At 37.9% G+C, this 24,843-nt stretch overlaps 1 protein-coding gene and 1 long non-coding RNA gene across 6 annotated transcripts in view; one reads left to right on the top strand and one right to left on the bottom strand.

The window, feature by feature from the left end:
• Positions 1-24,843, bottom strand: part of eIF4G1 (eukaryotic translation initiation factor 4G1) — an 81,266-nt gene that overhangs the window by 47,740 nt on the left and 8,683 nt on the right. Inside the window, exons 1-4 of one of the 5 annotated variants that reach the window (XM_014237276.3) lie at positions 11,458-11,593; positions 1,691-1,758; positions 1,505-1,622; positions 1,279-1,443 (exon numbers count right to left, since the gene is read on the bottom strand). In XM_014237276.3, coding sequence (XP_014092751.2) covers positions 1,279-1,359 — 81 coding nt within the window. In that variant the 5' untranslated portion in view covers positions 1,360-1,443; positions 1,505-1,622; positions 1,691-1,758; positions 11,458-11,593. Of the gene's footprint in view, positions 1-1,278; positions 1,444-1,504; positions 1,759-11,093; positions 11,352-11,385; positions 11,594-24,843 lie in introns of those variants that run through there. The other 4 variants (XM_036367225.2, XM_036367226.2, XM_036367227.2 and 1 more) reach the window with 4 other exon arrangements.
• On the top strand, positions 10,352-20,821 carry LOC138858057 (uncharacterized). Its single transcript, XR_011397326.1, has 3 exons — positions 10,352-10,907; positions 20,369-20,487; positions 20,575-20,821. It is a non-coding gene; the product is annotated as an uncharacterized lncRNA (long non-coding RNA).

The following is a 24,843-nucleotide window of genomic DNA, read 5'->3' as shown; positions in this document are numbered from 1 at the left end:
ATATAAATTAAATAAAAAGATGTGAAAAAACAGAAATTATTTACCAAAACTAAGTAACAAAATATAATGAAAACAAGTAAGGAAGGGCTAAGTTCGGATGTAACCAAACATTTTATACTCTCGCAAAGTCAAATGTTATACTCGTTTGAGATTTCTTTGGGGATTGACCGATATTGTCGGTAGAAGGTCAACTATAGGCACTGGTGTCCACATATTCAGTACTTAGGGGCTTGAACAGTTTTGGTTCTATTTAGACAATTTTTGGTCACAAGGTGGCATACTTTAAACGTATTATTCACGCAATGTTTTACCCCGATATAATCATTCTTGCTTGATTTGCATACTAGAAACTGAAAGAATCAGATGAAATTGGAAATGGTGTTATATGGGAAATAGGCGTGGTTGTAGTCCGATTTCGCCCATTTTCGCACTGTAATATAGAAATAAGAAAATATGTATACCGAATTTGGATGAAATCGGTTTAGTAGATCCCAAGATATGGGTTTTCACCTTAAAGTGGGCGGTGCCACGCCCACTGACTAATTTTGAACGCGGTTCCTATAAAGTCATCTCATACCACCCTAGAGATAAAATTTAATCTCTCTGGCGTGTTTAGTGCTTGGTTTATCGCGCTTTTAGTGTTTTTTAACATTACCGTTATATGGGGGGTGGGCGGTCTTGTCACCCGATTTCACACCGTCAATAGAGGTGCTAAAAACATTTGCTCCCAGTTAATTTGGTTACTATAGCTTTAGCGGTTTAGGAGATATGCACATGAAACTTATTAGGGGCGGGACCACGCCCACTTTTAAAAAAAATTTAAACTGCAGATGCCCCTCCCTAATGTAATCCATTGTACCAAATAAAAGTCTTGTATCTTATTGCGAAGCTTAGTTATGGCAATTTATTTGTTTTTGATTAATGGCGTTTTGTGGGCGTGGCAGTGGTCCGATTACGCCCATCTGCAATACCAACCGTCTTACGGTACCAAAAACATTTGTACCAAGTTTCATAAAGATATCTCAATTTTAACTCAAGTTACAGCTTGCACGGACGGACGGACAGACAGTCACTCGGATTTCAACTCGTCTCTTCATCCTGATCATTTATATATATAAAACCCTATATCTAACTTGATAAGTTATAGGTGATACAAACAACCGTTAGGTGAACAAAACTATTACACTCTGTAGCAACATGTTGCGAGAGTATAAACATATGAAATAATTTATTCTGCCAGCATGTACGTATACTTAACTGTTTGTATTTGAAACTTACCATGTTTTGTGTGGGTTGTGACTGCATGGCTCTTAAAATGTTTGGATGAATTGTCGGTCCGAACGAAGCCGTTGTTTGCATACCGTGTACTATTTACACAGATTTTGTGGCGTCCCACTTTAAGGGGTTACTGATTGTTTCCGTGTGATGCAGCTACATAACCATCTATTAATGATGTTAAGATTTACAAATTATATATACAAAAATGTCTACGAAATTTTCTCACCTAAATTACAAATCGATAGTCGTTTAATAATATCTTCTTTAGAAACGGGCAAGTTTTTGGTGCACACAATTCCTGACCGTTACTCGAAGTGTTTTGTTTATTTCGATTGGAAGAAGGGCTTGTAGTTTAAATATTAATATATTTGTTACTGTACAGAACTGCTTTCGCTAAGTTATGTGGTATTACCTAGAATTATGAAACACGGACACGATTCCGATTACTTTGGCGCCACAGATATACTTTATCCCGTGTATCTATATATAAATAAAAATTACGTGTATCGTTTTTAGATTAGTCAAAACAGTCACGAGTAATTACTTTTAATTATTAATTATGCAATACAGTAAATTTGTATTTATGAATACAAACGAAAACATTATTTTCGGTGTAAGTAATCCACGGGTTATTTTCAAATTTAAAAACGACTGATAGTAATTTTCTTTGATTTGTAATTAAGCACAAATCAACATAAAATATAGTATAGTACATTATAATAGTTGAAAAATTTTCAACCAAAGATTATGTGATATCATTCCGAGTATAGGTATCTGAATTATTTGTTTTCATTATCATCAACAATAGCAGCGAATGATTTAAAATACATTTGATAGCCTGGCAATAACTGTTGCAACTGGAAATTAATTTCATCAACTTCTACATTTTTGGCCGCTAATGTAGCCTGATTACTGAGCAAGTTATGATCCAAACAAATAATTATTACCAATTTTCATTTAAATGGTTCAGCCGTTGTTCAGTGTAACTAACACGACTTTCTTTTATATATGAATATTGTATATGGATATACATATCTATACATTTTTGTTTTTTATTATAAGTGTACTTTTTTTGGAGAGCAGTAAATTTCCTACAAAACTATGAGTTTTCCAATTTATTATTTTTTTTTATTGACCCACCCTATTATGTACGCGAATTAGTACAATACATCAAGACAAAGCGAGATAAATAAATGTGCTGACGTAGTCAACATTGTTAAAGTTTTATTATTTCAATTTCGTTTGATTGGTTTTACTGCAAAAACCGACGTGTTTAAAAAATAATTATTGAATTTGTTGTTAAATCAAATTTTAAAATAATGATACGTTTCACAACATCTGATTGTTACTTAACAAAGTGGGTAAGTTGAACAAAATGTCTTTGCTGCTTTCTTCATCACGTCTCCTAATTTATAAAAAACATTTTATCTACGCCGAAAGTTCATAGTTTTCGTTTAACACTAGAACTATGAACCGGTCAAAATGACCGGTTGCATCATTTATTTATATCATTTCCTCTTTATTCCTTTTTTATATTTTACAATAATGTTATGATTTTTATTAAATTTGTACATAGAATAATATTATAGATTATTTTGTTCTTACGGTTCTAATTTTCAGAGAGAGACCTATTTGAAATAGGTATATGGTAAATCTTCGTACATGTGTTAAATGTTATAAATTGTAATATGTAAGATATTGTCCGTGTTTGTGTGGCATTATGCACTCATATCATTGAACTTTTTATCAACACTGCAACTATTCCGCTATTTTTTTATGTTTGATGTTGCGTTTGGCTTGTTATGAATGCCTGTGCGTCGTTCGCGCATAATCTCGAATATTAGCCGCAATGCCTTGGCGATGCAACTATCATGCAATTTTCTGTTGTGATATTAAAAATTTCATACCGGTTTCACATGGTGCGTCCTAACAAAAAACCGCCCTGTCCAGTAGCAACAATCAGTATACTACATACTCGTATATGTATATACACAAAAATTACTGTACTTTTGCAGTAGCTATGTGGTGTTATTTTTCTAATTTTAATGGAAGTAATAAAATATTCAAATGATTCTTAGATGAATTTTGAACATGCTTATGATTTTAAATATAATTTTTGAATTGTATTTACTTTTAACATAAAAAGATAAAAAGCATCCTATGTACGTCTCCTGGTTCTAAGCTGCCTCTCCACCAAATTTCAGCCATATTGAGTTATAAATAGTGTAACTAATACGAATTTCTTTTATATATACAAGTATTGATTGTTGCTAACGAACAAGGCGGTTTTTTTCTTAGATACACTATGAGGAACCGGTAAGATCTTAAGTTCAATTCCTTGGTTCTCATACTGGTAAAAACGAAAGCCACTTCTAACATACACGCAGATCGTGGCGCCAAAGAAATCGGAATTTTGTCACAAAACAAGAAAGTTCATTATAAATCGAATAGAACACAAGAATAGATGTATTTAAGTTACATCATAGAGAAAGTGTTGCCGCACCATATACATAGTTCAAATGAAATATGATGAGTAATCTTTCTACTTTCAAAAATATTTTTCCTTATTTCTCGAATACATTAATAATAATACACTTTTATAATAATGCGGTAGTTATTTGACACCATCCATACAAAAAAAAAATAACATAGAAGTTTAGATACCTAATTTAAATTTTATTAAAATTTCTTTAAGTGGATTATATTTATCTCACTTGTATTGCACTAATTTAAGTTACTCGTTCTGAATATTATGAAATGTTAGAAAGTGTATTTGGAGAATAGATGCACAGAGATTCGGAATTAAAATACTGAATGATAGATGTTTACGCAGAGCAGAGTAATAATACTATATAGTTTTCCACTTTCTTTATTTATCATTAAACTATGCTCATTGAAACATATAAATAGTTAATTTTTATTGGCGGAAAACAAACAACATATTTCCAAAATTATTTGGCCCACTATAGTCATTAGTAGGAGAACTCCGAATTCAGAAGGCCCCATGCGAAAAATCTACCGTATACTTTTATGAATTTCAACTTGAACCTTTCCATACAACCGGGATGAGATAACCGCTACAACTACAATATGGATTTTTAAAAATCCTTTATCACATTTTACGCAGCTGAGATTTAGAATAACATCCCCCCGAATTTGGGGTTGAAATGGGTACGGTCGGATAGAGGAAATTCATTCAAAATTTAAAAGCTCATTTTAAATAAAAAATAAATTACACACTCTAAATTGTTGAGTTTAAATACATTTAGGATATATTTTAGAATAGCATGCCCCGAAATTTACCATATTACCATTTAGCTCCATATAACTTATTTACTGTTATAAAATTAATATTTTTTATTTTATTTCAAAAAAATATGCATTTATATTGTGGTATAAAAAAAAATTAGCATATTAATTCATTTTACACTTAAATATGACTTAAAGATTAACAATATACAGTGGGTCACAGCTTACTTGATACAGCAGCCGATATAAATTTCGAATCCCAATATTTTCTAAACTGAAAGGAATGCTGAAAAAATTTCAACGCTATATTATAAACAATTTCTTCGAAAATTACATTATTGCCTTAGAAAATAACTCATTCCAAATTTCGTGAAGATATTACAGCAATTAAAAAAGTTTCCCATACAAAGACTTGCTTCCGATTGTTAAGTTTGTATGGCAGCTGTATGCTATAGTGATCCGATATTGGCATACTTCTGTACTGGAGAGCAGGTTGTCTGCACTAAACCAGTCCATTATAGAGGCATTTAATGACAGCTGCCCCCTAAAAACGACCAACAAGAACCGTAGCTGTTCCTGGTGGTCAAGTAGGCTCTCAGAACTACTGAAAACGGTACGCAAGCTATTTAACAAGGCTAAGCGTATCGGGTACTGGGAGAATTACAAGTGCAGCCTAACTGCTTACAACAAAGAGATTAGGTCAGCAAAGCAGAAGAGCTTCAGGAAGTTCAGTGAAAGCGTCTCCTCAACGCCAGAGGCTGCATAAGGCTCTGGTAAACGGCAAGACGGACACAGTACAAGCAATAAAAGATCGGATGGGACTTTACGTTCAGGGCAGAGGAAAGAGCCACGGCTCTTCTAATCGCGCACTTTCCGGAGACAATTCAAGAAGACCAGATTCGACCCATGGTCGAACGAAAGCCATCTCGCTTAGATTGGACAGTCGCAAAACAGCTCTTCACTGCAGACTCCATCAAGTGGGCTTTGGCCTCCTTTGAAAAATACGCCCCGGGTGCGGATGGCATCCTTGCAACGTTTCTGCAACAGGGGGAGCAGGTCCTACTGCCCTACTTGTTCGGCTGATGAGGGATAGCCTAGCGCTGGCATATATCCCGGAACCTTGGCGAACTGAAAAGGTGATCTTCATACCCAAGGTACGAAGGAAAGACTATTCGTTGGTAAAATCCTTTAGGCCAATAAGTCTAACTACCTTCCTACTTAAAAGTATGAAAAATATCATTGATTACGAAATAAGATCGAAGGTGCTGAAGGCTGCACCGCTACACGCGAAGCAGCATGCTTACAGAGCAGGCAGATCAACCAATACTGCTCTGTATCAGCTAACCTCTGAGATCCGAAGTTCGCTCGAAGGTGCTTTTGACAATACGTCTCACGAAAGCTTGTCAAGAGCACTGGAGAAAAGGAGTGTGTCGGCACCGGTGCGCAGATTGATTGAAGCCGTACTGCGCACCAGAATAGCTGAAACCACAGTACGCGATACCGAGATTCGTCTTGGCACAACGAGAGGCTGTCCACAGGGCGGAGTGCTATCTCCCCTACTTTGGAGCCTAGTTGTGGACGATCTCCTTGAGCGGCTAACTAGCAATGGAATCCGCTGTCAGGGATATGCAGACGATATTGTATTTCAGCCAGGGGTAAGTTCGCAGACACTCTCTGCGATATTGTACAAAGGGGATTGGGGCTGGCAATGGGATGGTGTAGTGGGGTTGGTTTAAACATCAACCCCTCAAAGACTACAATCATACTGTTTACCAGGCGCAGGTTATTGCCAGCCCTCAGAAACCTATCCCTAAACGGCATGGAGCTGGAGATGGCTAACACGGTCAAGTACCTGGGCCTCACGCTGGAATCTACTCTACGGTGGAAGCAGCATGTGGACCTGACCTTGGTCAAAGTTACGAAAGCGCTCATGGTGTGCAATCGACTTGCTGGGAAATCATGGGGCTGCAACCCAAGGATTATCAGATGGTTGTACACCATGATTGTAAGACCGTTCATAAGATATGGAGCGGTGGCTTGGGTTTCCAAAGCATTACAGACTTCGGTAGGACTTCGACTATCGAAACTGTAACGACTTGCCTGCATCTGCGCGTCGGGCGCGATGCGTACGTGTCCGACTGCAACACTGGAAGTAATGCTGAAGCTCACACCGTTACATATAGTGATCGAACAGACCGCCAAACAGTCCCTGCTTCAAATGACAGCAGAAAGGTTTGGTAAGGGGAAGGTAATCTCGTCTTAGCAGATGAAGGCCCTAAGTGATGAAATGCCACTGGCCCTTCTTCCAAGGGACAGCATTACCACAGCAGTAAGCTTCACTAAGAAGTTCAGAGTTACCCTTGGCAGTGAGGCGAAATGGAACGATTCCACGCTGAACCTACTGTTAAGGGATAGCACTATCAAGTGGTACACCGACGGCTCGAAAACGGCGGAGGGGATTGGTGCAGAGTCGCAGGACCACGCACCAAGCTCTCCATTCCCATGGGAAGTTTTCCTAGCATCTTCCAGGCGGAAGAATATGCTATAAGTCGATGTGTAGAGATAAACCTCCAACGCAACTATCGCAATAAGAGTATTAGCATACTCAGCGATAGTCAGGCGGCACAAAAAGCGATCTCGGCTTTTTAGGTCAAATTGCTATTAGTGCAGTAGTGCATAGAACGGCTGAACAGTCTATCAAACCACAATAGAGTGTACCTCATTTGGGTGCCTGGTCACAGGGATATAGCAGCAAATGAACTTACTGACGAGTTGGCCCGCTTTGCAGCCTCCACAAAAATGGTAGGACCAGAACCGTACATAGTGGTTGGTCCACATATCATTAAAGAAAACTCCGTAAAGAGGAAAGAGCAGGTAGGTAGAGACATTGGCAACATCTCCAAGGCATGCGCCATGCCAGGTTGCTGACGGGGGGTTATGACCTCAGATGGTTAAAAACCGTAATCAATCTCCCGAGAAATAAATTCCGGCTACTTGTCGCGTTCTACACCGGACATTGCAGGCTTAACAAGCATTTATTTAACATGGGCTTAGTCTCTTCTGCATAATGCCGGTTCTGTGACATGGAGTCGGAAACCCCAGAACACCTGCTAGTGGACTGCTCAGCAGTCTGCAGATGCAGAGTTAAGGCCCTGGGATCCAGAGTTAAGGCCCTGTTTCCCCAACAGGGATCGCATCGCTTCACTAGCAGTATACTGGATTTCATCAATATGCTGTGGCTAAATGAGTCGTTGTGACCTAGGGGAGGGCACAATAGACCATAGGTCGCGGTGCATACCTCTATCCTTATCTAATTTAATCTAATACCCTGTTCAGGGTATAAAAAATAAAAGTATTTGTTGTTGATATTTGGTGGCATATTGTTATTTATAACGGCTTCACATCTTCGTGGCATAGATTCAAGTAATTTGCTTAAAATGTCTTGAGAAATGTTTTTCCATGCCCGTTCGACTAATGTAAAACGAGAATTTTTACAATTTTCCCGCTGAATTTTCCGATCTACAATTTCCCATATATTCTCTATGGGACTGAGATCAAGTTATTGCGCGGGACACTTCAAAACTTCTATTTTATTGTAAATAAACCAATCCTTTTCGTATTTGGCCGCTTGCTTTGGATAGTTATCATGTTGGTAGTTCCATTTTAACGGCATTTCCTCTTCAGCAAGAGGAAGCATAACGTTTTGAAGGACTGTTTTTTTTTATGAGTCGGACCTACTCCATGACCTGAGAAACATCCCCAGACCATAACACAACCTGTTCCATGTTTCACAGTACCTTGTGAATAGCGCGGATTCAAACATTGACCTTTTGGTCTTCGTACCAGCTTTGATCCATCAATTCCTTTAATATTGTACTTGGGCTCATCAGAAAAAAGTACACACCTCCATTTTGTAATACTCCAGTTAGTGTGAGCTTTTGCAAATTCAAGCAGCGCTTTTCGATTTTTGTGCGAAATGTATGGCTTTTTGGCCCCTCTGCATATTATGAAGTTATTTTCTACAGATCATTGTTAGATGGACACGAAATATTCAAGCCCAATTCGGTCTGAATTCATCTAGCTGATATAAAAGGATGTCTATGGCCATATCCTCACGGCTAGAAGTTTTACCTCCATGAATTGTGGTTAGGGAGCCCGAAGAACGAAAACGACTTATAATTCTTCAAAAAATGGTGCGATTAATTGTGAACTTTTTCGAAATATTAGTTACTGATTCATCGTTTTCAAAATCGCTAACGCTAAGTTTGGTCAGATTTGGAGTCATGCTGCCTTGAACTCCTTAGGGCCGTAAAGGTCCTTTCTTGGCCACTCGACTGGAGTGGCGGCGCAATGCGCGAACATGGTGCAGATTGCACAGCCGTTAAGACTGGTGTCGCAGTATTGCGTTGGGAGCATGGGGCCACGTAACTAGTGGTCCACTCCCTATGGGTCTTAAGGCCTGGGCAGGTCTTAAGTTGGCTCCATCATTGCATGTATTGCACCTAACCGAGGTGGAGTTTGGATGGAGCCTATTAGCGCATATGCAGCAAAAGAATTCCTCTGGCCGCGGGTTGGATTCGATGCCAGCACGGGTCAAGAGGATACGGCCGTTCCCACGACAGTCGGGTCTACGTAACCGGAACGGCCAGGGATTTTTATCCGGCCAAGGACTGTGAACTCTGCGCAATTCTGAAGCTTCAACAACAACAAGATACTTAATAGCTTCAACTAACATCTAAGTGATTTGAATATGTGATATGTGCAAAGTGTGTTAAATAAATTTGCAAACATATACATAAATTATTGAAAAAATTCACTTTCCGCTCACGGATTTGTAATCTACGCGTCAAAATAAGACGATTTCAGGGTTAAGAGAGGTATGGTTGGATAGAGAAGATTCTCCAGATAAAGAAATTATAGCCGCCGGCAACTTATAGTTTTCAAAATATTTGGATTTTAAGTTGAAAATTTGGTAAATGTATAGTTTAGGTCCCCCAACTAAAAAGGCCTCAAAATTTTTTTTTTTTTAAATCGTCTTATTTTGACGCGTAGATTACAAATCCGTGAGCGGAAAGTGAATTTCTTAATAATTTATGTATATTTATGTATATTATATATATATATATATATTTATATTTTGAAAGCGAATTAAAATGAACAATAAAAGAGGATTATATCCTAAACACATGAACTATAATTTTGTTCATTCCCTTCTATTGATAAATTATGGTATTGGATTGGCCAGGGTTATTTTTTTGAAGCGCGGCCGAAGGCCGCCAGTGCGGAAAGACGTTTGACGCGATTGAATTATGAACACCCCGGTGTCGGACCGACCAGGGATATTTTTTTTGTGAAGCGCGGCCGAATGCCGCCAGTGGAGAAAGAAGTTTGACGCGATTGAATTATGAACACCCTGGTGTTGGACCGACCAGGGTTATTTTTTTAAAGCTTGGCCGAAGGCCGCCAGTGCAAATAAGAAACCTTAACAAAAATAAACAGTAATGTTAAAGAGAGTTTATCCCTCTCTATAAAATTCAATTTTTATTAAGGATAATTATAATAACAGTCAAGATTTTGAAAATTTAATATATGAATACATATGGCGTAAACATATAGCAAATCAGCATCATGATCCATTTGTGAAATTATCAGATGCAATAAAACATACGTTTAAGCCATAAAACCTTTTTCTTTTATTAAAATGGAAAATTAAGTTCATAATATTTTGTAGAGGGTGATTGGGTTTTTTATTTATTTTGATTGCTTTCATTCGTTTGGATATGGCAACACTTATTATCTGACAACATGGAACCCATTTGTTATTGTTCATATTACGAAAATTGTGTAAAAATAAAATGCTTATTTAAAGCAAATATTGAAATATTTAATATAAAATAGATATGGAGAAACATTGTAGTGAAAAGTTAGTGTATAATAAGTGCATAATATAAAAGAAAAGATAACCATAAATCGAGAAATTGTAAAATAAAATTTGTGAAATTTTCAACTTAAAATGCAAATATCTCGAAAACTATAAGTTTCCGGCGGCAATAATTATATATATTCGTGATCTGGAGAATCGCCTCTATCCAACCATACACCTCTTAACCCTGAAATCGTGAGATGCTAAACTAAAGTTTTCCCAATAATTTCCAAGCATCAATACAGCAAAACGTCAACCTCGAGTACTAAGTTTTATGGACGGAGAATGTTCGTTTGATCGAAACTTTTTGTTTTAAATACCAGAGTCGTATCTTTGCATTTAATGAAGAACCGCTCTTCGCAACTTATATTATATATATTTTCGCCAAAAGGAAGCTGATGTATTGAGTTAATGACATTTTAATCTTTGAATTTGCGGTTCATTCTTAATGTTTTCGGTACGTCTTAAATAACCCCTTAAGACTTCAGCGTATCCAAAATTAAGAGATTAAACTTTATTGAAATCGAACACAATGATTAAATTTTACACATGTTATACAAGCATTTTAACAGTATATAATTTATCTGTGAGGTTCATTATCACATATGTGCAAACGAATATAGAATATCTGCGACATACATACCCACTGCTTTGATCAGTATTAGCCAACAGAGCAACTACTCACTACATCAACTTTACTCGCTTTCATGCAAATAAAAGTTACACGTGGCAAAATAGCACGTAACGGCAGTTTAATAACATATATTTTACATATCTTTCCATGTTTTGGGCAATAGTTTATCACTTTAAGGGGTTCTTCAATAACTTAAAAACATCTTTGCATAACACTATTTATCTATTCACCATCTCACTATTTAATCCATATATATTCACATTTATGGCTGACAAACAAACAAATTTTAAGATTAATTTACCTCTTACAAGTTCGAAATTAATCTATTCAAAGTTACTAAGCCATATGTAGCATCAAATAAGCAAACACTCACCACAAACGCATAGTATTAACGCGCGACGTTTTACTCTTTTTGTCAATAGTCACATTTTCACAATCGTGTTGCCACAGAATAATTATTTTGAGCAATATATATATTCATTTGGATGTGACATCTAGACCACTTTATGGCTACACGTTCAATATATTATGACCATCATATTATTAAACGTGTAGCAATATTGATCACAAAATAGTTATATGTTCGCGGGTTAAACAATAAATATTGTTTTAGCGATCCACGACATATTTTATTTAAATTCACGACGCGACGGAACAACGTATTGAAATAAATCGTACTATTTTTATTGCATATGTATTATTTATTTATTTTTATATATTAAAAAAATTTGTATTTTCAAAGATTCGGTGAATTCTTCAATGGTTGCTAGAAATTTTGCTCCGTTTGCTTTCGACATTAAAAACATAAAACGCACAAAAAATTAAATATATAACGAAGCAAAACAGTTTTTTAACATATTTTCTTTAAAAGCTCGATTAATTTCTAATATCCATCAATCATCCAAATAGGTCAGATAGCACAATATATTGTGGCGAACACGCATACCAGAACAAATCAGAATCGACGGTAAACTGCCAGAAGCAACTAGACAGCCAATGCGTAGTTATCAGAATGTTCTAGTAGCGAACTTTTGCTAAAAATTTGCTATATAAGGACTGCCGTATTGTGCAGCAGACACAGTTCTAATAAGAGTGTTGCCGTGTTAAAAGCAATTAAGCTATAAACAATAAGTTGTAAACTCGAATATCGAGCAATAAGTGTTAAGTCGCTAAAATAAAGATAAGTGTATAGCCATTAAATTGGGACTTTAATTTAAAAATCCAGTGATCGAACTCAACAGTGAGTTACTGGTAGAAGATTTATCAAGAAATACGTTGCAATATATTGAACGTGCGACTGGCGCCTATTGCTAATTGAGACTGCATATTTCTTACGGCTTATCTCGAAAGGCGATAAATGTTGTCGAGATAACTTCAATCGCTATTGCCAATGGAGACTGTATATTGCTTATGTTTGGCAAATTGACAGGTTTTAGTACTGCAACAACGAAGTTGTGTACATCAGCTGTTTGATAAGTCGCTGATGTTTCAACATTTTCAATAAGCTCACTTCAAGACGACATTTGCTGACAAGAAGATTTCGCAGTCGTGCAGTCGTCTTTGTGTTCAAAGCTCTACTACTGGCAATAAAGTTATTATATTTTCGAGCTTTAATATGTACCTAGTTACAGTCCCATAATGGCAATTTAGCGAAGTGATATGCAAAACAAGAATTATGACAACATATGATAAATAGTAATTAACTACACCAATATATATGCTAATATTGGAATTACACTTGCTACTGTACTCAAAGTGGTAAAAAAAATTAAAAAATCATGTAAGGATTGTAGCCTATAGAACATGAAATGTAATTTTTCCAGAAATACATTTGTCCTAATAAATTTTATACTTGGTAATCGTTCACAACATCGTTCGGAAAAAAATTGTAAATTTTTTTGAAAAATATCTTAACATGTGTGTTTTTAAATGTACTTAACCAATAAATGGTAGGCAGAAATTCTAAGCTTAAAAATAATAATGTGTTATTTATTTCCTGCCATCTGTTTTTTTATTCTATTTGGTTCCTTTGTAGGGTCGGCTTTAGTATACCGTCCTAGGCTTTCGGGGTTAAAATGGGTATGGGCAGAGGAGGATTATTTTTCACTTATATATAGAATATAACTTCACTAATTCGTTTTTAGATATATTTTTTATATTATATGATGCGAAAATAGCTTTATTTCAATATTTATTTATTTATTTAAACGCCAATCGGCAATATACATAGATATAATAAAGAATTAAAGTATTATACAAAAGTAGCTAGGGTATATTAGTGTAATATCTGGAATATATTTAAATAATTGTAAGTTAATATGTAATTCAGACTTGATTTAGATGTAATTCAGACGAGCAGGTGTCTCTTGGTGTTTTCGGTAAAAGCAGCGTATGTTCCTCCATAGAAATCAATTTCACCTTGAAGTGAATTTACTAAATTAGCCAGTCTATTCTGAAGACCATGGATAACATAATTTTTCTTGGATTTCGATGTTTTTAGTAATCTATTTCGCCTCAGGGTAAGACCAGCAGGGGCGAGTTCAAAACTGTTTAGGATCTCATGAGCATCAGTGATGTTATTGACTACTTTGTAGAACAAGCAGAGGTCAGCGACCTGTCGACGAGAAGACAGTTTGTTTATACAGTAGCACTGGTAGACCTCATCAGTAGAGCAGATGTGACTTGGTGAAGATAGTTTATAGGCCAGTGACTTACAGAATTTACGCTGCACCTTTTCAACTTACTGTTTAGCCGCTAATGCTGTTTAAAATGATGAGAGTTTTGTACGCAGACCTCTGACGTTCTGGTAGCACAGGTGGACGTAAGATACTTTCTTCTTGCTCGTTGAGCGTACGAAAATTTCTTTAAACGATTCTTGGGACACCATGGATATATTTAATTGTGTTACTGTCATCACCACTCTTCACGATTGAATCAAGCTCTTGACGCAAATTTTTCAGATAAAGTTGTTGAGAGGGAGTTAGATCAGTCTTGAAAATAAAACCTGAGTTTTCGTCTGTTGGTCTGTATTTGATAATGGAAAGCTGCTGAGCGGGTGGTAATGTAAAGAGGACGTGTACGTCCAGGTGTAGGACGACCCATTCTACGTAACTTGAGTTCAACGGCCTCATCCTTGAGACTGGGAGGCAAAGTTGTGACTAACTTTGTTCTGTCATCCTCTAAACGGTCCTTTCCAGCAGCTTTATCAGACTCAGGAATATTTAGGGCAATCACGTTGGTTTCACGGCGTTTTCGTCCTGACAGTTCAGTGAAAAACTGTTGTTGTTGTTGTTGTAACGATTATCTAATCCCCGTTTGGGTGATAAATTCTAGATTCGCTGTCGTCGAGGTCATCTAACGGAAGGCCCAGGAAACGAGCTGTTTCGACGGGGTCGGACCATAGGGAGAGGGGTGTTAGATGAGTGGGGTTTGTTGGGCATGCAAAGAGGTGGTTAGTGTCCTGCGGAGACTCATTGCATGCAGGACATGTGTTTGGTATGTCAGGGGCTATTCTGGATAGGTAGGAGTTTAACCTGCTACAATATCCAGAACGAAGTTGCGCGAGGGTCACTCTAGATTCGCGAGGCAACTCGAGCTCTGTGTCTGCAATGGGTGGTGGTTTGACTCGTATTACGCCATTCACTGAGAGAGAGTCGGTGAAGGTGTTAATGGCTCCACTGTGAATGGCGGTCAGTGCTTGTCTGAAGTTAGTTGCGTCCGAAGTCTGGTCGGCGTGCTGTCTAATGTCGTCGACGTAGTCAAGGAAGGACCTCTTGATGTTCCTAAGAGGCTGCTCCGCTACAAGCAGGCGACTGCAGAGGTGGTTTCTGCGAAAACATCCCAGCAGACACTGCTTGGAGAGGAGCTCGTTATGTTCCTTAACCGGAAGCATACGGGCCTCGCTATGTAGGTGTTCGATTGGAGACATCAAGAGGCATCCCGTGATAGTCCGGAGTGCAGTGTTCTGACAAGTCTGAAGCTTCTTATTCTGCGTGTCACTGCATCCAGGCGACCATATTGCGGCTGCATAATTGAGGACCGGCCGGCCGATTGCATTGTATGTTGCCAACAACGTTTCTTTGTCTTTTCCCCATGAGCTGCCGGCAAGCGACTTGAGGATTTTGTTGCGGCTCTGTACTTTGGCAGTTATCGCGGTCGTATGAGGAGTGACAGAGCACAGACTGTCCAAAGTGACGCCTAAAATTTTAGGGTTATTTACTGTCGGAATTTTTGTGCCATCGACTGAAATGTTCAGGTCCAGTCTGTACTCCTTCGTCCAATTGGTGAAGATGGTCGCTGTGGATTTAGTGGGGGAGAGTGTTAGGTTCCTTGCAGAAAAGAAGCGAGAAAGATCGGAGAGGTAGCCGTTTACTTTTGGTCATCTGCGTACGAGGTCATTGAAATTCCCGCTGGTGGCTGGGGGAGTTTTGAAATATAGAAATTAAACAGTAGCGGGGAGAGGACACCGCCCTGCGGAACCCCCTGTTTAATTTTCCTGAGTTTGGAGTTTTGACCTCGAAATAGTACGGACGAGTGTCGACCGCTCAGGTAGTTCATGGTCCACCGCTTCAGCCCCGGAGGGAGCGTTGATTGTTCCAGGTCCTCAAGTAGCGTTGCGTGATTGACTGTGTCAAAAGCTTTTGACAAGTCCAACGCTACGAGGATCGTCCTCTCGCAGGGTGGCTTTTGGTTCAGGCCATGAACTATCTGGGCGTTTATGACGCTAAGTGCTGTGGTGGTACTGTGCACTTTACGGAAGCCATGCTGATGGTCTGCTAGGCTCAGGTGGTGGGTGAATGACGGGAGTAACAAGGCCTCAAGTGTCTTCACTACTGGGGAAAGGAGAGTTATTGGGCGATAAGACTCCCCTTTGTTGGCGGGTTTCCCAAGTTTCAGCAGTGGGACCACTCTTCCGACTTTCCACACATCGGGTATTTGAAGACTGGATATCGACAGGTTGAGGACCTTGGTGAGGTAGTTTACTCCCGTTGGGCCTAGATGTTTTAACATCAGCATGCCACAACAGCCGGTTCTGCGATACCGGAATTGACCCGGATTTGATCCGGCCAAGGGCTGTTATTTCGACGATCTAACCCTGTTTGGATCGGTAAGTTTTAGATTTCAGTGAAAAACTCTTCCTGGCTGGTAGGCAGCCTCATATCTACGTTTAGCTTGTCTTCAACTGATGTAAGTTTGTCATCCAGGGCAGAACATTGATTTGATAGCGAGACGTTTTGTTCTGACAGTTTGCTTACCTCTTTTCTTAAGTCCTTGATTTCACTTACAACTGATTTTTTTAGGTCCCTGAACTCACGGTCATAATTTGTTGTAAAACGTTCAAAGTGTCTCTTGAGTAAGGTTTCAATATCCTTTGACGGTGGCGGATCATCTGATGCCTCCTCATCGGAATCCAATACATCACATGTCTTAACACTAATGTTACTTGCACATGAGTCACAGTTCCAAACTGTTTCTTTTTTCTTAATGCTGTTGGCGATGGATTTAAACTCATCGGATGAAAGGTTGGTGCACTTTGAGTGAAACCAACGTCGACAAGCCGCACATTGAATACTTGGCTGCGTTTTATCCCGGATTATGTCTGAGCAATAACCACAAATCTGTTGTGTTGTATTTACTTTTTTGGGTGGCATTTTGTAAGTACACGATACAGGAAAAAAGATATGTTCCAAATAATTCAGGAGTAATTTTTTATTTTCGTGTATTATCAATGCATTCATTCACTCTATGATGTCTAATTCACAATCAATGTTAATGTTTGTTATGCTTTTTATTATTACACCTCACAATATTACGTCGCACACACCTTTCTTTGTTGTACGAAATTCAATTATGGTTCAATATCCAAATTTAATCGAACTTTTCTTTGTACATCCTTTATATTTTCTTATAAGAATTATTATTTCCTTTTAAGGAAACTTATATGAGGCATTAATTTAATATTCTTTCACTTTTATATATACGATTGATGTAATATTTTCAGATATTACGGAGCACTTTTCACTATGCACATTGCACATGTTTACAGCTACCTAACCTATATTGAAATCATTCTTCACTTTTATTAATTTTGACAATACCAAAAGGGTTGTAAATGTCAAATAACCAGTGTTACCTTATCCACATCTTTTTTAAATGAACTGAAAGAAATGAAAACAGATAATACCCCAAATAATAGATAGGAAATTATACCCTAAATACAGGAACCATTATTGTTGTTGGACACTAATAAATCTTTTAGTTTCCTTCACTTGATAAACCCCGGTGTTGGACCAGCCGGGTTATTTTTTTGAACCGCGGCCGAATGCCGCAAACGTAAAAAAAGTTCTACAAGAAAAAGTAACATGGTCGTAGAGGGTATAAATTAATCCTTACCATCAATGCTCTCTAATAGTCTATTTTTCAAGGTTTTGGATTCCTGTATTCGGGGTTTTATCTGTTTACATTTCTACCACTTCATTTACAAAAGATGTCGATAAGGTAATACTGGTTATTTGACATTTTGCAACCCTTTTGTTATTGGCAGAATTAATAAATTTAACAATAATTTTAATATTGAATTAACCAATTTTTGCACTATATAATGTAAAATAAATGTGTACAAACGAATTAGTGAAGTGTTAGTGGATATATAAGTGAAAAATATAAGTGTAAAATGCGTACTTTAAATATTTGAAATTTTTAGCTTTAAACATAAGTATCTCGAAAACTATAAGTTTCCCGCGGCTCTGGAGGATCTCCTCTATCCGCCCATACCCATTTTATTCCCGAAAGCCTGGGATGGTAAACTAAAGTTTTCCTCTGTACCATACCGTATTTTAAAACCCAGCCTCATCTTACCTTACCTATTTTTAATTACTTTAATCTAGCCTGCTCTTACCTTAAAAGCTGCATGCGCCCTGTTTATCGGTCAATTACATTTAAAAGCACACATTTTCCAAAAAATTTTATACTTTTTTCGGAAAAACCGCTGTTCTGAACATTAACCTTATACTTTTGCCATTCTCATAGAGTTTCCAAACAGTTTCAAGATCTCAAACATGCGTTTCTATATGGTCGAATCCTGCAGGAAAAACAGTCCATACGGAATCGGGTAGAGGAGGAAGTACCGGAAACTATCATAAGTAACGACCTTTCGATTGGCAATTCCCACCACAGCCGGTTCTACGTTACCGGAATTGACCCGGACTTTATCCGGCCAAGGGCTGTTATTTCGATTGGGATCTAACGCTGTTTGGATCGGTGGGTGTTAGTTTAAGTTTGTCGTCATTAGCGCAACGCCTAGCTGCAGGGTTGTTCCGTATCCTCACAATCACACAACGCTACTTAAGGACCTAGAACAATCAACGCTCCCTCCAGGGCTGAAGCGGTTGACTATGAACTAGCTGAGCGGTCGGCATTCATCCGTACTGTTTCGAGGTCAAAACTCCAAACTTAGAAGAATTAAACAGGGGGTTCTGCAGGGTGGTGTCCTCTCCCCGTTGCTGTTTAATTTCTACATATCGAAACTCCCCCAACCATCAGAGCGAATTTCCATCACCTCGTACGCTGATGACTGCACGATATTGACGTCGGGCAATGGAATTGATGACATCTGCTCGAAAGTAAACGGCTATCTCTCCGATCTTTCTCGCTTCTTCTCTGCAAAGAGTCTGACATTCTCCCCCACTAAATCCACAGCGACCATTTTCACAAACTAGACGAAGGAGTACAGACTGGACCTGAATATTTCAGTCGATGGCACAAAAATTCCGACAGTCAACAACGCTAAAATTGTTGTTGTTGGCAACATACGGGCAATAGGCCGTCCGGTCCTAAACTATGTATCACCAATATGGTCGCCTGGATGTAGTGCAACGCAGACGAAGAAGCTTCAGACTTGTAAGAACACTGCACTCCGGACTGTCACGGGATGCCTCTTGATGTCTTTAATAGAACAACTTCACAGTGAGGCCCTTATGCTTCCGGTTAAGGAACATAACGAGCTCCTCTCTAATCAGTTTCTGCTGGGGTGTTTTCGCAGCCACCATCGACTCCCTCTCAGTGAATGGCGTACTAGGATTCAAACCACCTCCCATAGCAGACGTAGAGCTCGAGTTGCCTCGCGAAATCAGAGTAACCCTCGGACAACTTCTTTCTGGATCATTGAAAAAATCAATGTTTACGCCAATAAAAAAAATAAATAAAACAAAGAAGGTTGAAGCCGTCAGACCCATCATTTTGTTAAAAAAAACATACAAAAAATTATAGCTTTGTAAAAAGCAACTGGTGGAATATTTGGAGAGTAATGAATTTTTTTCGAAATTTCAATCGGGCTTTCACAAGCAATACTTATGTGAAGCAGCAATAAATTATATTATATTATTGATGAATACGAAGGTGGGCGACAAAAATTATCGAAGTCTTTTTGGACTTTAGGAGAGCATTTGAGACTATTGATAGGGAGATTTTGAATAAAAAAAAGTAAGTATGTTTAAGTCATATCTTGAAAATATGTAGATACCAAAGGATAAAAGTGAGTGGAAAGATATCACACTGGGGAAGGGTGGAAAGAGAAGTACCACAAGGTTCAATTCTTGGAACTATATTATTTATATTGTATATATATAGTAGAAACGATAATAATAAAAATTTAACATAATTTTATATGCCGATGATACGCTGAAGGAAAAAATGAGAAGGAGTGTCGAGATAAACTTTTAAGTGATGTAGAGTAAGTCAGTAGTTGGTTAAACTTAAAAACAAACTTAAATTACATGAAGTGAAGAATAAATTGAGATAAAATGGCGCAAATTTCAATTAAGCAACAAAAACATAGAAAAAACTTAAAATATTAAATATTTTGGAGTAATTATAGATAGTGGAATCAAACGATAACTTTGAATATATTTATATGTTTTTAATAATAATTAATAGTAAATAAACCCCATTTGAGTATTGCTCCACTATTAGATATACATGCTGCAACCAAACACATATGGAAACGCTCCAAAAATTGGAAAATAAGGGATTGAGACGTATATTGCAATGTATATACAATACATGAATTAAAGTAATCATTGAAACTTTAAAATAGCTAAATATCAAAAAACGTCTTAAACTAAGTACTCTTATGATCACAAAGCTAAAAATCAAAATGCACCCAAATATTTAACTAATAAGATTGAGTATGTAGGAGAATAACAAAAATATGATCTAAGAAACAAATGTGAATTAATTATAAACAAAATTCTAAAGCCCAAATGTCACTGCTTTATATATTGTAGCGCTGCCTTGAAATATAATTTATCTACATTTTGTGAAGATGTCAAATAAAAAGGTTTTCCATACAGACAGATAGATGGGCATGGCTAAATCGACTGAGCTCGCCATACTGATCATTTATGTAAGTATATATACTTTATAAGATCTCCGACGTTTCCTTCTGGGTGTTACAATCTTCATGGTAAACATAATACGTATACCCTTGTAGTTGTTATAGCGGCAGAAAACATTCCTGAAATAAATTGGAAGAATGCTGCCGAGTTGACAGTCCTTGGCCGGATAAAAATGCAGGTCCATTCCGGTTTGTGGGAATGGAGGTTTAAAACTGTATAATACATTGCCAATGGAATTAAAATACGAAACCATGAATATAGCATTTAGGCATAAATGTATTGAATTAATTAGAAAAGAGATAATGTAACTTTATGTTAAATATTTTTTTATACTAATAAATAAACACAATAAATTAAAACTTTTTTTTGGTTTGACTAATTTTAGATAGATCTTCAAGGATTAGTGATAGTCACCGCAATCCAATTTTATTGGAACTGGATCATCACAAACAGTCATTACTATTAAAAATTATTATTTTATCAAATTGCTGTCAAGTCAAGTCGAAACCTTATTTAATGATGATATGTTTTTACTTTTATAAAACTATTGGCAAAAAAAAATTATTTTTTAAATAAGTGAAAATTTTTAATGTCTCTGACTACACCTAACCCTCTATAACAACTACTTGAGGGTGTTGAGAACATATTTACACATCGAATGGATGAAATAAACACATTAAACATGTAAAACAACAATGCTAGAAGTAAACAAAATCTATGAAGTATATGAAAAGTTCAATAAACATGTATGGCAGCCGCATGCTATGGGTCCGATCTGAATTTGGAAATTTGTTCGTTGACTTGGACAATAATCCCTTCAAATTTTTGTGAAGATATCTCGTAAAATAAAAGAATGTTTTCATAGAAGAACTTGATCTCGATCGTTCAGTTTGTATGGTAGCTGTATGATATAGTGTCCCGATATTGGTGGTTCCGACAAATGACTTCGTGGGAAGAAAACGACGTGTGCAAAATTTCAGTACGATATTTCAAATACTGAGTGACTAGTACGCGTATACAGACGGAAGAATTGCTGATCTTCGACGCTTAATTCTGGATATTACACACTTCGTTGCAAACTTAATATACTCTGTTCAGGGTATAAAAAAAATAGGAACGATCCACTGAATAGAACGTGGATTAAATAGAAATGATTTTAAAGAAAATATCTACAGGTCATACAAGTTATAGAATAAACACGTTTGATAACAAAGAAGTTTAAAAATACTTTAAAACAAGTAAGGAAGGGCTAAGTTCGGATGTAACCGAACATTTTATACTCTCGCAAAGTCAAATGGTATACTCGTTTGAGATTTCTTTGTGGATTGCCTGATATTTTTGGTAGAAGGTCAACTATAGGCACTGGGGTCCACATATTTAGTACTTAGGGGCTTGAACAGTTTTGGTTCGATTTAGACAATTTTTGGTCACAAGGTGGCATACTTTAAACGTATTATTCACGCAAAGTTTTACCCCGATATAATCATTGTTACTTGATATGCATAGTGGGAAGTGAAAGAATCAGATGGAATTGAAAATGGTGTTATATGGGAAATAGACGTGGTTGTAGTCCGATTTCGCCCATTTTCGCACTATAACATAGAAATATGAAAATAACGTTATGTACCGAATTTTGTTGAAATTGGTTAGGCAGATCTCATGATATGGGTTTTCACCTAAAAGTGGGCTGTGCCACACCCACTGTCTAATTTTGAACGCGGTTCCTATAAAGTCATCTCATACCATCCCAGAGATAAAATTTAATGTCTCTGGCGTGTATCGTGCTTGATTTATCGCGCTTTTAGTAGTTTTTAACAGTACCGTTATATGGGGAGTATTCGGAGTTTCCACCCAATTTCAACTATTTTCACACCGTCAATAGAAGTGCTAAAAACATTTGCTTCCAGTGAATTTTGTTATTATAGCATTAGCGGTTTAGGAGATATGCACATTAAACCTATTAGAGGCGGGACCACGCCCACTTTAAACCAAAATTTAACTGCAGATGCCCCTCTCTAATGTGATCCTGTGTACGAAATAACAGTCTTGTATCTTATTGCGGAGCTTAGTTATGGCAATTTATTTGTTTTTGATTAATGGCGTTTTGTGGGCGTGGCAGTGGTCCGATTACGGTACCAAGAAACATGTCTACCAAGTTTCATAAAGATATCTAAATTTTTACTCAAGTTACAGCTTGCACGGACGGACAGACAGTCACCCGGATTTCAACTCGTCTCTTCATCCTGATCATTATATATGTCTAACTCAATTAGTTTTAGGTGATACAAACAACCGTTAGGTGAACAAAACTATTATACTCTGTAGCAACTGGTTGCGAGAGTATAAAAAATGTAATTAAGAAAAACAACTAGTGTCATGTGGTAAAGTTTCAATAATAAATTCGGTAGAATTTGATGTGTTGTTATGTAATGACAGTGAAGTAATTTCGAACAAATTTAATGATAAAACTTTTTATTTTAGTTCGATTGCAAAATAATGGGGTTAATGGGAGTTGTTGATATGTACGGATAGAGGATCTCTCCAGATTAAGAAAATACATAGATATACCATATATAGTTGCCGCTGACTTGTGGTTTTTGAGTTTAAAGTTCAAAAGTTATTGAATTCGCGCAGAATTTAAATGCAAAATATAAAACTATAAGTCAGCGGCAACTAAATGTATATATTTTCTTAATCTGAAGAACCTTCTCTATCCGTACATACCCATTTTAACCTCGAATTCGCGTGATGCTTTTCTAAATCCTAGCCTTAATTTCTTGCCATTGGGGCATTATCTGTTTTCTTTACTTCTTTCTTTTGTTATTATGTGAATAAAAAAAGGGAACAGAAATTAGATATTGAATTAAAGGTAGTTTTGCACTATTTAATATAAAATAAACGTGTGGAAACGAAGGTAAATGTATAGTTTACTATATTAGTATTTTGACGCGAAGATTACAAATCCATGAGCATTAAATCAATTTGTTCAAGAATTCAATTTTTTTTCAATTTTTAATCATACTTAATCACACACTTTACACATGTTCTGTTGCTTGGTAACTCCTTTCTGCACAGGCGGCCTTCGGCCGCGCATAAAAAACCCTGGTCGGTTGTTGTTGTTGTAGTGACAGAATTTTGCTGAGTTGACAGTCCTTGGGCGGAAAAAATTCGGGTCCGTTCCGGTTACGTAGACCCGACTGTTATGGGAACGGAACCCTGATCGGTCCAAAAAATAGGGTGTTCATAATTCATTCACGTCGAACTCCTTTCCGCCACAGTTACAAGAAAACCCTGGTCGCCCGGATGTCCATAGTTCTTTTGCATCGAACTTCTTGCAGCACGCAATATAACTCTGGTCTCCGGTGTTCGACCGACCGGGGTTTTATCTGTTTACATTTCTATCACTTCATTTACAAAAGATGTCGATAAGGTAATACTGGTTATTTGACATTTTGCAACCCTTTTGTTATTGGCAGATAACAGGGTGGTAATACCGCGGCCATTAGGAAGCGCAATGGCAACAATCGAGGCCACGGCCCAGTAAGCGCAACTCAGCCCGCAGGCCGAGGTTGCGAAAGGGCAGCTCCCTCGACCACCCAAGCGGCGAAGCGGACAGCTGACGCCGCAGGAGCCGACCAACACAGAGCGGCAGAGAGGCAACGTTGCACAGGCGACTGGTGGCCACCGCTCCGCCCCAAATCCCCCCCGGGTAGTGGAGCGACAGCGCAAGTATGCGGATGCCCTCAAAGGCATTCGTATGGCTGTGCTGTCGCTGAACTACCCGACGGATGTGCTGGGGTCGGAGGAGCTCACCGTGCTTCAAGATTTGCTCATGGAGGAGGTATTCAGAGGGTCTGGATACAAAGCCTCCTTCCATGGGGTGTATTTTAAGGGAGGCATATTACAGGTTGACTGCAAGGATGAAAGGTCGGCTTGTTGGCTGAGGGAGATCGCTCCCAAGCTGGCAGGCTGGAATGGACCCATCCTCTGCGCAAAAAAGGGGGACGAAATTCCGCCCATGCATGGCATGACGGTATTCCTCCCCATATGCGCAGGCAAGCCATACGAGTTTGCTCTCGGTCTCATCCGCAATCAAAACGATGGCCTCAATACATCGTCCTGACGGTTTCCAGCAGCAATGCGGAGGATTTAGGGTGGAGGCTCAACCTCTCCATGAATGACGAATCGTACAAATTCGTCAGGAAGGTGAGCTTCCGCCTGAGCTATAGATTCAGCTCGGTGGTCCCTAGGCCATTCAGGCCTAAAACGATCACCGAGGGCGATGCAGGAGGAAAAATGCAGGTAGATGAGGTTGCGACTCATCCTGCGCAAGTACGTCGAAGCAGGCGGCAACTGCCGAGACA

This window comes from Bactrocera oleae, chromosome X (assembly GCF_042242935.1).
Source record: "Bactrocera oleae isolate idBacOlea1 chromosome X, idBacOlea1, whole genome shotgun sequence".
In the NCBI taxonomy this organism is placed as follows: domain Eukaryota; kingdom Metazoa; phylum Arthropoda; class Insecta; order Diptera; family Tephritidae; genus Bactrocera; species Bactrocera oleae.
The sequence above is the reverse complement of the archived record's forward strand: the minus strand, read 5'-3'. Positions and strand labels throughout refer to the sequence as shown.